This window comes from Aythya ferina, assembly GCF_964211825.1.
Source record: "Aythya ferina genome assembly, chromosome: Z".
NCBI classification, from domain to species: Eukaryota; Metazoa; Chordata; class Aves; order Anseriformes; family Anatidae; genus Aythya; species Aythya ferina.
In genome coordinates, this window is record NC_140299.1 from 84,645,672 (window position 1) to 84,657,860 (window position 12,189).

The following is a 12,189-nucleotide window of genomic DNA, read 5'->3' on the forward strand; positions in this document are numbered from 1 at the left end:
ACTACATTGGCCTCCGTCTGGCCAGAGAAAGCCCTTTGTCATCTAACAAATTTGCTGAAGGGAGAAATTGTCTCAGAAAATATCACTTAGTAGTGAAATTGAATTCAGTGAAAGTGAGTTTGAACTCAGAAATTATGTTACAACTACCTACAGTGAATAACATCTTATCTGAAGAAGTATCAAGTGCTCTATATGACAGCTTCTGAAACAGCCACTTCACTCACAAGCTGATCAAATAAAGATACATTTTATTTTTTTCATTCAGTACATGTATTACACATCTGAGTGAACTATGCAGATTGATAAGTGCTGATACACTCATCTAGCATGACAAGGCCTGAAAAATATTGATGATGACTTTTCTGCCCTGCAGTGCTAAGCAGTAGGCTGGGTGATCACTGAATCTGGATTGACTGCTGAAATAAGGAAGAGTGTTAGACTTCACTTGTATCTAGACATACACAAATTTGTCTAGACAATACAAAGTATTAAATCAGTTCCATGTACACTGGAGAGGAAACCAGCTCTGATGTGGTGTAAGAAGAGTAAAACAAAAAATATTTCCTAGTGCTGTCAGTTCAGTCTCCAAGTCACCAGCAGAGTTTCACATTCAGGAAATGTAAGGCAGGCCACAGTGTGGAAGAAACCCCGTGGAAGGATTCACACCTGGACTCTTGTGTCCAAAACCCCCCAGAAAGGTTTGGACGAGCAATAAAAAGCCAACACAGGGATCTGCTCTGGAGCAGGATGGGCTGTAGTATCAGGTTCAAAGAGCACCCTACCCCATCCAGAAAGCTGTGAGTTGATCCCGAACAACCTGCCTGTGCTCTGCCTGGGACATGAGCAACAGCCTCACAGGCATCGCAAGGAGGCTCTCCACGCCCAGGCATGTGGCTTTTCACAGTCATAGTAACTTCTGCAGCTTCAGCAACGTGGAGGAGCTGACACTTCCAGGAGATGGTGACAACACTAGTCCTCAGGTGGGTGTGTGGACAATTCAGCAAAGCAACAGTGGAAGTGATGTCGAAGATGCATCTTCTGTCCTTTGCTTCCCATCACAGATTCACAAATTCTGCTCTGGCAGGTCCACAGGCTGCCAAAGACCTTATATAGGCCCAGCGTGCCACTGCTCCATCCATACCACCTCCACAGCCACAACACATCATTTGCATTTGAGATTAACACCCTCCATATGAGATAACATCTGAGCAGTGGGCATGGAGGACCATGGGGCCACCAGAGGTTGTGGAGGTAGTACGAAGGAGAATTCAACTGCACACCTTGAGTCTTTGTCTTGCTTCCTCTCCTCTGCACGCTCTGCCAAGAAGCCTCTGCACTGGGGCAATGGAGTATTTTTTGGCTTCCCCTCCTCTTTCATAGCCTCCGTCTGAAGTCAGGCGTGCTTTTGGCTTTGCTGTTTACCTCAAAAAGGCATGACTCGTTCAAAAGCCCAAGAACAGAGCTAGAATCACATCACCACTTCTAAGAGGAAGCCTGTGGACATTTAGTGTTAACTATCAGCTCAGGATGGTGCTATAATTGCAACACACAGGGCTTTCTTCACTTTCTGCCCAACATGACCTGTCTGAGGTGCTCAGGCTCCAAAACTCAGCTCTTTCCTCTTTGCAGCTCTGGTATGGAATGAGAAAGGCCAGCAAAATAAGTGCTGCTTCCCGGAAAGAGTAAGACAGCCCTACCAGCTTAAACACTTCCCAAAACACTGCTATTGCTGGATCCAACAGGATTCCACTAACATGCAAGCTCACCTGTTTCTTCTGCTTTCCTCCTGAGCACATTGTCAGGAAGTTAGCTCAGGCTTTATCACCAGCCTGATGCTGCCAATTTCCAAGCTGGTACAAGCCAATACATCAAAAAAATGGAGCTCAGCTAATATGTACCATTGCATAGCACATCCTCAGCACAGCCATGAAAAAGAAACTTCTTTCTCATGATCAGAGTCCTACCAAAGCACATGATACTTTTCTGCTGCAACCCTGATGGATCAGAAACTACAGGATTTGGGCATGGGAGCATGGCTTCTGCAACAGTCAGTGCTGCAGCAGCAGAGTTTGTACACAGGGGCCTGCCACATCTGTGAGGAGCATTGTCCTCAGTGCTTCAACCATCCAACATATCATGCAAACCTGCTGCAAAGGGATGAGTTTAAAGAAGGTAAACCAAGTTTCAGGGCTGTGGCTTCAGTTGTCCAGAAGGGTAGTCACATGTTAACCATGCATCAGAGGAATTCAATACTCTGAACTTGGCCAGTGAAGTAACTGGCCAAGGTAAACATTTGCAAAGATATTTGCAGAACTTGTAGGTAGGCACTCATCACATCTAGATTTGTTAACTAAATTTAAGTATTTTAAGCAGTAACCAAGAAAGGCAAGGGCAGATCACTTCAGAGAGTACACATTCTATTTACATTTATGTAAGTGTTGTGCTGACAGCCTTGCATTACCTGCAAGGGCACCACAACTGCTGTCCATGCCTGGACTCTTGTCTTCTAGGTAACTGACACTAGAGTAACAAATCCCAGCCTTGGGAATTGTATTTCACAGAGGATAATATTGGACAACTTCACGAGAACAGTAAATGCCATTCTCGCAGCCATCCAAGATTGCTGTACACATCCCAGCAAAATGGAAGCCTCTGGGTAAATGATGCCGTTTTGATAGAGCAAACTAAGCTCATAGGATCGCTGAATCATAGAACATCCCGAGTTGGAAGGGACACATAAGGATCATCAAGTCCAACTCCTGGCACCACACAGGTCTACCCAAAAACTCAGACCATATGACTAAGAGCACAGTCCAAACGCTCCTTAAACTCCAGCAGGCTTGGTGCAGTGATCACTTCTCTGGGTAGCCTGTTCCAGTGAAGAAGCCTCTTGGTGAAGAGCCTCTTCCTGATGTCCAGCCTGAATGTCCTCTGTCTCAGCTTGACACCGTTCCCTTGGGTCCTATCACTGGTCACACAGAGCGGTGCCTTCCTCTCCACTCCCCTTCAAAAGGAGGCTGTAGGTCGCGATGAAGGCCCCCCTCAGCCTCCTCTTTTCCAGGCTGAACAGGCCCACTGCCCTCAGCCACTCCTCGTACATCTTTCCCTCTAGGCCTTTCAGCGTCTTCGTCGCCCTTTGCAGCTCAATGCTGCAAACTCAGCCATTCACCAAACTCTGAAACTTGCCTGCTGTCTAACTGATTTGGGGGGAGGGATGTTCAAAATGACAACAGGAGAAAGGACACCTTTACCCTGTCAAGTAATACAGCAAAAGTGGCACAAAAGAGATCAGGCGACTGAGATGTCCACTCTGTCCTAAGGCAAAGACAGCTTAGGCGTGTTTCTGTTCCCCAATAGTTCCATCTGAGTTGTCTCTGCTGCTACAGCATCTCAGCGTAAAAAAAACTGCTAGGCTCTTGGAGACCCAGGTGAAACTGCTGTGTTCACAGAGCAAGGGCACCAGGAGGACTGGAGCAAAGGATGGCAGCAATATGTCTTTGATGCTTTCCAGAGGCCTTACACTTCTTCTGGGTTTCATTTCTCCAGTTTACATTTCAGCAGTGAAATAGCTTGTATTTAAAGGGAAAAATGAAAACATCACAAAGCAATCACTCTTTCTCCCTGTCACCATACTACCATCCAGAATAGACTTGTCCATCCTTTTGTCATTTTTCCTTTCTAATTCATATTATCATCAATTTATTTCTTGACACAGTCATTTCTGGTGCCTACTTGTTCTCTAATCCTTTCACAGGAACCCACAGAAGAACCGAACATAATCCTAATTGACCAGCTTTAAGCCCTCCCCTCACAGGAGGCTGTGCCAGCACCATGACTTTGTAGGCAACCCCGAGAGGAAGCCCTCCCAGACAAGGCGCATGAACCACATCCATGCAGGAGAAGGAGCAGCACATCAAGCAAAACCTGCCGTGAGCAGCATCAAGTCGAAAGCAATGAGAGAGAACGGTAAAGAAGTTATTGCAACAAGCCAGCATGAAATTGAATCGTTTTTCTTCATTAGACTGCCTTCCTGTTATCCACTTTTAGCGTGTGCTTGTTGAGCAGACTCTACACCGGCATGCCTGCCAGGCCTTGCAGACAGTGACGGACTGAGCCCTCAGTGCACGCATGCTTGCTTCCCGGCATGTTTGTGTGCACGCCTTTGTGCACATCCCTGTATTATAGCAGCTTCAGGTCATTAACAGCACGGTGGAGAAAAAAAAAAAAAAAAAAAAAGACACCTTTTTCTCCACCTCTTCCTATTGCTTCCATGAGGACACCTGGCTACAGCCACTGAGATGGATGCGACACCAGCAGCCAGCTCTTGCATTATCCATCCTCCCTGCACAGCCTGATAGAAACCCAGGGATTGCCATCACTGCTGCTGCAGTCAGGGATGGACGAGTCGTGTCAAGACATGCTGCAAATGCTTGCTGTGTCCATGCTGAAGAGCTAGGTATTGGTACTACTGGGGTTGATGGCAGGACAGAAGGGTGGGAAGAGGCCACAAAGCTGCCGCAGTGAAGGGATTTCTTCTTTTGCCCCTGGTTCTCTTGACCACTCTGGAGGACTGTAGGTTGGTTCTCTCCCCCTCCACAAGAGCTAAAGACCACAGTGTTTCAGATTGCCCCAGAAAGAAAGGTGCGTGGTCACCCTCTTGTATCAGTTCATGTGCTAGCCGGAGCAGATGTGGGTGGGCTGCCTGGTGCTCCTTTTGCAGCAAGCACAGAGCAGGCATGGAACCAACAGCAAGCAGCTGGTTCTCTGGTGGGCCATACAGCTGTTCTGTACCTCATGCAAGCCTCCCCAGAGCACAGTCCTACCTCACAGTGGAGAAACTGTCTCACTCCTCTCACTGCTGCTCCACATTCACACAAGACCAGGGACTAATGACCCAAGTCTTTATGCTATTCTTAACATTCTTTATTCATATTCTCCTTATTCCTCCCCCCAAACCATTTTTCAACCCCAGTATCCTTTCTTGCTGGCACTTGCAAATCACTGCATCTCTCTTTTAAATTCCTCTTTCACAGATTTGAGCCTGGTGTGATTGCTGCAGTGCAATTCTTCCTTGCCAGAACAGGGAATTAATTGAACATAGGTGCTGTTAAGTGCTTAGAGTATTACAATTTCATCTTGGTGAAGGGAGAGGGACTTAGTAAAACAAACTGTGTCAGTCCATGTACCAGTCCTGATTAATTTTGTCAAGGTTTCTGCTTTGAGGCTGATACTGCCAGAGCTTGCTCTCAGGAGAGAATTAGTAAATGTACTCACGTATACTGAGAAGAGTGGAAGCATCCTGGATATAGCTTAAATTAACCTCCTCTCTACTGCAGGTGCTCAGATTTGTAACACAGAGCCTTCTGAGTGTGCAAGGAGACTTGGAGCAGGCATTTAAGGCTCTGCAACAGATTCTTACTTGCCCTGAATTACCACTGAGTTTAGTGGGCATCTTGGCACATGAATGGAGTGCCAGATTAGGCTCCCAAGGATAACAGAACAGTATGGATAACTGGGCTCTCTGCATGATACAGGAGACCTACAGACAATGGCCAACCATGGACATTCTTAGGTTGTATGGCTGCATCTGGACGTTGCAGTGTCTCTTGGAGCACCTGCTCACCGGCCTTGCCATCCAGCACAATGTTGGCACAGACAAGAGCTCCATGCTCCAGTTAGGTCCAGTAGACTCCCAGTAAATGCATTTTCAAACTTAACACCATTTTGCTTTTGGTGCTCTTCTGACACAAAAAAAAAAAAAAAAAAAAAAAAAGGAATCTCAAAGGTTCAGCTCAGTCAAGACCTCACTGCTACAGTTCTTAGTTCTTACACTGTGACCATAGACAGATACTACCTGAGCACCACAGAGAGCTACAAATTATGTCAGATCTTAACCAGCTCAGCAATACCTACACTGATGACAGAAGCAAAGTGGAGCAGGTATTTTAAACCATCACTGGCCAGACAGGGGAATTCCTCCTCCAAAGGAAACTCCAGCACTTCTGGTTTTGTGATCATGCTAAAGGAGCAGTAAGTTCTTCCTGAGGACTTGCTGCAGAACAAATATTCCCATTTATTTTTCTTTCCAATGTATCAAAAGCTTTCAGTCTCATCATTCCCATTCAGTGTGCCACAGTGCAATCATAACATGATATAGCAGTGATTGATAGTGTACTTACTGAAACACACAATTTTGAAAATATCAAAATGAAATGCTTCATATAGGATAAAAACAAGGAATCTAAAAGTATAGATTTAACAACTCTTGATAACAAAAAATTATTATTGTATTTACGCTGTGCAACATTTCAGGTTCAATAAATCTGTAGTTTCCGAAGGAAAATGGTAGCATTCAAATCTTTTTGCCCTTGCCCCCTTTAAACACATGTTCACAGCATGCTACTGAATAAATACTGTATAAACGCTCACTGGTTTGAGATGTGAGCCTTACAGTCCATTCACTTTAAGGTGAGGAGCACACACTCATTTCAGCTGTGGTCCCCCCACATATTCAAAGAAGAGAAAGAATTTGCCCCCAGAAGTTTATCATCCAAAAAGAAAACAAGGAAAAAGAAGCAAATCCTCTCCTGCACTTGCAGGCAATTTGCAGGCACAAGTCTGCAACCCAGGAGCCTTGCCAAAAGCCACTCTTGTTATGTAGAAAGGAGGACTTTGAGTTGGGTTTTCACTTATTCTGAAAATCCTGCTGGTTTATTCACAGGTTTGCAGGAAAATTAAAAAAAAAAAAAAAAAAAAAAAAAAAAAAAAAAAAAAGAAGCCATGCACATGCAAGACCTGGCTTCCAAGGCCTCCCTTCAGCAGTAGGTTAAAGCATCTCATCTGCTTCCAAAGGAGTTGCAAAACCAGGAACTAGGAAATAACTGCATGCACTCTTCTACTGGCTAAAGCGGCTTCCTTCATGCAGCCAAACCAAAGTCTTGCAGGCACTCCTGGCTGTGGCCATGGTAACTACGGGTTTAAGCACAGGGTCTCCCCTGGCTTTGTACAGCTATGCCCATCTATATTAGCTGAAGATCTGTTCTCTGATTTATGATGGAAGCACTAACAAACCCTTAAATGTGGCACAGCAAATAGCAGTAGTATACCAGCACCATGGCATGAGAGGCAGAGGCTGTCTATTGCTCCCGAAGGATTTGTTTAAGGACAAGAACTATGATGAATACAGCCTGGGTGGCTCAATTACATGGGGACTCAATTACTTAAAACAAAGAAACTGGATGAAAAAAAAAAAAAAAAAAAGACAAAAATTCAAAATTATTTCTCCGCTGGAGGTCACATATAACAGCCTTGTCATCCATAAATCTGGAAATCTCTAAGGCATGCTATTCCTGTGTTGAGAGATGACAATTAATTGGTATTTTACTTACCTCATCCATGCAAATTATGCAGGGAAAAATTCTAATTACTGCATGCTACATGTGTACAAGGTCAAAGTGGGCCAGCTTTTGACAGTGGTGTAAAATGGATTATGTTTATGCTTCACATGAGGGCCATGATCCTGCATGAGCCACAGGGCTCCTACCCCCCACCATTTATGAAAGCCCATGCAGACATCAGTGAGATTGCACTGGCACGACAGTCCCTTGCAGAAGAAAAGCTGGATTTGGTGAAAGAACAATTGAAGAGCATGCACAACATGAGGGCTGGGAGAAAGGGAAAGGGCTGGAGGCAGCAAGAAAATAACATCGCAGAGAGTGCAGGGGCTCACATCTGACTGTAACAGACACAGCAACTTCTTGAAGCAGGTGTCCCAATAAAACACCACTAGTTTTGTACAAATAGGATTCCCTGCCCTCCAGAAATGGGCATCCAGTCTTCCAACAATGCCTTGTGTTTGTCAAATGATTTTATGGAGCAGAAACAGGAAGACAAGAGGTTTTGGCATGTGGCTTCCTGCTGGCAAGAGGAACTAAGAGCATTATCATGCCCCAACAAAGATCTGCAGCCACTCACCAGGGAAGAGCACTGGGATGTAGGACCGCACCAGGACATGCATTCTGCGTCCCCTGGTGGTGGATAATTGCCTCCAGCTTATGAATGAGCCACAGCTAGCAACGCACCCTGAAGGGAGGGGCAGTAACTTACCAAGGAGTCCAGGATTGGGAAACCTCCAGGAATCATTGTACGTTGAATATTGTGGATGGCTGTATGGGCTCCCAGAAAACTCACTCCCTAAATAAAAGGAAAACAGAAGAAAAAGAAAAAAAAAGACAAAAGAAAAGATCATTTGATTTAAGACTGCAGTTGTTCATGTGGGAAAGGAACTATTCAGTATGTGCTATACTCTAGTGAAGACTCTCATAAAAGCACTGATGATCACTCTCTTTGAAGAAGGGCAATCTGGATGGCCAAATTATTAAATGAATGGGAACAGTCATCTTTTATGTGTTCTTCTTGCACTGTAGATCATGCCTGATGAGGTGGCGGGATTTTCTCACACCGCCTGTACTGCAGGAGCAAGACAGCTTGGAGGAATGGAGAAGAGTCTGGGATACATCTAAGGGGCTGGCCATTGCCACTGTGGTCCTACAGCAGGACAAGAAATGCAATCCTGGGACAGAGCTGGTCAACTAGGCTCTCTACTGGGAGGAGAAGACAAATCAGCTAATCTTCTAGGTATTGAATATCATTCCAGGCTCTCCAGGAGAACATGGTTTTAGTCCCAGGCTTCCATAGATCATTTTAACCAAAGGAGAGGGATGCTGGCATTGGTTTCAGGTGGCTTTGAAACCTTCTGAACCAATGCACAGTAAATACTCAAAGAGTCACTGTTATTTATCTTCTTGTGAGCTCCTGCTTTCCCCATCTGTTTGTTCCCTGCATGTATTCTCCTGTTTCATACCTCAGCTGCAAGCTCATCAGGGCAGTGCTCATCATGTAGCTCTGACCCTGGGCAGGGCACCCAGCTACAGCACCACAAAAATACAAATACTGCCATTGTTTTGTTAGGGCATGTTACACAAATGACAGTTTCTCCTGCTCTCTTTCTATCTTTCTTCTTTCTTGCTCCCTCTCAAGTACACAAATACATACAAAACAGCACAGCAGGAGAAATTTTCCTTTGCAAAGTGGTGGAGAAGGCTGCCAGGCCGAAGAAGGAAGATGCTGTCTGTAGCCTTCAGCTGTTCTGGTCCTTGGCTATGGCACGGCTTCCACATCACACTCAGGGACTGCCTTTAACCAGCCAAGCAGCAGAGCCACACCACCAACACCTGGCAGCAACATCCCACCAACCTGCTGGCATAAGTGGCAAACCTGCACAGGGATCACAGCTTCACCCTGCACTGAAGCAGTTAAGCCCAGAACAAACCAGTTCTATTTTATTTTATTTTATTTTATTTTATTTTATTTTATTTTATTTTATTTTATTTTATTTTATTTTATTTTATTTTATTTTATTTTATTTTATTTATTTTATTTTATTTATGAGCCTTATGCATCATTGTTTCTCCCTACCTCTATTTACGGATGTGTAGAGTACTAACTACAGACAGGTCATCTGACATCTCCATGGGTAGACCTGCACCTTGCTTGGAGCAGCAGACACTGGCTTTGCAGGCCAGGAAGACAGGACAGACAGACCATGCCTCTGGCCCAGCATTTTTCCTTTCTTTACATGTGCCTCCTCCAGCTGTTACACACTGGTTGGCCAAGGCACGTTTGCAGGAGCACAAGCAGAAAATAAAGATTTGTACAGCTGCAGGTGGGACCATTAAATGCCCATTCTGTTAAGTGCCAATTGTGTTTTGACTACATTTCTACAGAAGTTCAGAACAGCTTTTCATTACTACTTCTAAGAAACAGTATTCATTCTAGCAGCCATGGAAAATAGGATTGGAAAATCCTATTGGAAAAGGATTTGTTTCCAAATCCTTCTATGTGGTGCAACACATTTACATTTATTTACATATCCTCCCTAGTCCTTGTCCTTCTGGATCATAGACAACTTTAGTACCCGACCACTACCTCCATTCAGTACTCACCCTTGTTGGCTAAAAAACAAGGCACAGAGAAAGCAGCACAGACAGAAGCAGGAACCATCTGAGGTCCCAGATGCACTGGCAAAGATGTTCCCACTGCCTTCCCTGCCTTCTGCTAGCTAGAAAGTAGAAAGCAAGCTTATTCCTGCGGGACACAAGTACTGCTGCAGCCACTTTTATTCAGGAAAAGCCAGGGGAAAAAAAAAAAAAAAAAAAAAAAACACTCTGGTCACTTCTTGTGACTCTCTGCTGCACCTGAGACTGTCTTCTCAGTCAGGTGTTTTCTCTGCTTTTCTCACATTCCACCAGGTCTCTGACTCGGCTCTGTCCTAGTGGTGTTTGCTGAAGCCTACAAAGCCTATGGGTGGCAAACTGGTTGTCATCTTAATGGCTGAGTAATATCATCTTTTCCAGCCCTTGAAGGCTCAAGCCCAATTTCTCTTTCCAAGTGTGTGCCGCACAAAGACCCCTTCATCCTGTGAATACTTTTTCCTGTGGACACATTGGCTTCCCCAGGGGTTTCATTTTTTTTTAATTTTCAGAGGTTTGACAGAGGTTCAGTTGCACGGGAGCATGACTATTAAAATAATAAAATATTCACTGAAGCTTCCCAACGTTTTTCAGGCTGGACATAGCACAAGACCAGGGCAGGTGTGCATGGCCCACCATGCCGCTGCTGCCTGGCTGACACAACTTGCACACGTGTCTCTGCACCGTCCTTCCTGGGAGCTGCACAGTGTACGGACAGAGGAGCACAATGGACAGGACAGCCTCTGCTCCCAGCTGCAGACCCTTTGCGCAAGAAGCAGTCCTGGGTGTGGAGAAGAGTCTGCCCAGCTGCTTTGTGTGCAGGCTGAACAAATGTCTCACCAAGCCATTGTGCCCTTGCATGACCCGAGCCCATCAGGAGACGGGACAACACATCCCTCTATGAGTCCTGGGCATTTTCACCTGGAACATCATGCTCCCTCACACACTTACACTGTGCACACTGCTAAGTAGGCAGCTGTGCTTTCTAAACATTCAGCAGCGCTGCAGCTTGACTATGGGCTGACATTTCATTGTCTCATCCTCTCTTGCTTTGCTCTCCTCCCCCCAAAATCTCCACTACCCTCTTCCCTTCACACAAACACACACACATATCTTGGACCCTCTCTGGGGGATGCTCTGGTGCCTGTCAGGCTGAGGCTTCCAATTCTCTGTTTTTTATGCCTCAGTGGTCAGGGTGTCAAGCTCCTGCAGTACAGACCAGCCAGGAGCTCGAAGAGTCACTGAACACCATCAGTTCAGTGACAGTATTGCTTGCTTCTTAACATACTCTGCATATCCATCAGCCTTGCAAAAAGAGATTGGGGGAGGAGGTAAGGGGGACAGAAAGGGAAAGGAAAACGAGAGAAAAGGAATAAGGATGGGAGGGGAAAGAGGATAAGTGGGGGAGAAAGTCTCAAGCCCTGCGGCTATCATCACAATGTGTGGGCAGACAGATGGTACAGCCACAGTGAAACTAAACTAGATGAATGAATGCTGCATGAATGCCTCATGAGTTTCACCAGATATTCCAAGGCCCATCAGATATACTTCTCGACAGCACTGCTTAGTGGCCAGCCCCACTCAAAAAGTACAACAGAGCAGCTACCCTGGGATACACACACACATAGAGCAGGGGTGGCAATCTGTTCCTTCATGTTGGACAGCACCACCCCATCCCTGCTGACCCAAACCCAGGCTGTTACGATAGTACTGCTGCTATAGCCAAAAAGGCTGCACTAGAGGTAGAGGTCTCATTTTGAAAGGTTTAAGAGGGAAGAGTGATTCACAGAAACTGTGCTACGACACAGCAGCAAACCTGAAGAGAAGAACTCCATCCAGAGATGGTAGGACAGAGACATAGTCACCCTCACCATGGGTTGAGCCCCAGGAGCAACTGCAGAGCTTGGTGGTGGTGGTGAAGCCTGCTTTGTCCTCTCTGCCCTGTTTCCACTGGGGATTAACAACTCAGTTTTACCTGTCAGTTTGGTTTTAAGGTAAAGGCTCCACTAAGTTTCCAAAGTGATGCACAGGACTAAAAACCTGTATTTAAAAATCACAAAAAAATAAAATAAAAAATACACAAAGAGAAGATTTCATGGTGTGTTTAAAAATACCAAGGCTTAAGAAAACTGCCTGTACAGGGGACCAGGGAGGCTGC

General features: G+C 45.4%; 1 protein-coding gene across 3 annotated transcripts in view; it reads right to left on the minus strand.

Moving 5' to 3' along the window:
• PAX5 (paired box 5) overlaps positions 1-12,189 on the minus strand; it is a 144,693-nt gene that overhangs the window by 6,983 nt on the left and 125,521 nt on the right. For all 3 annotated transcript variants that reach the window (XM_084504272.1, XM_084504270.1, XM_084504271.1), the window contains one exon: positions 8,107-8,193. In XM_084504272.1, the coding sequence (XP_084360398.1) occupies positions 8,107-8,193 (87 nt within the window). The remainder of the gene's footprint in view (positions 1-8,106; positions 8,194-12,189) is intronic.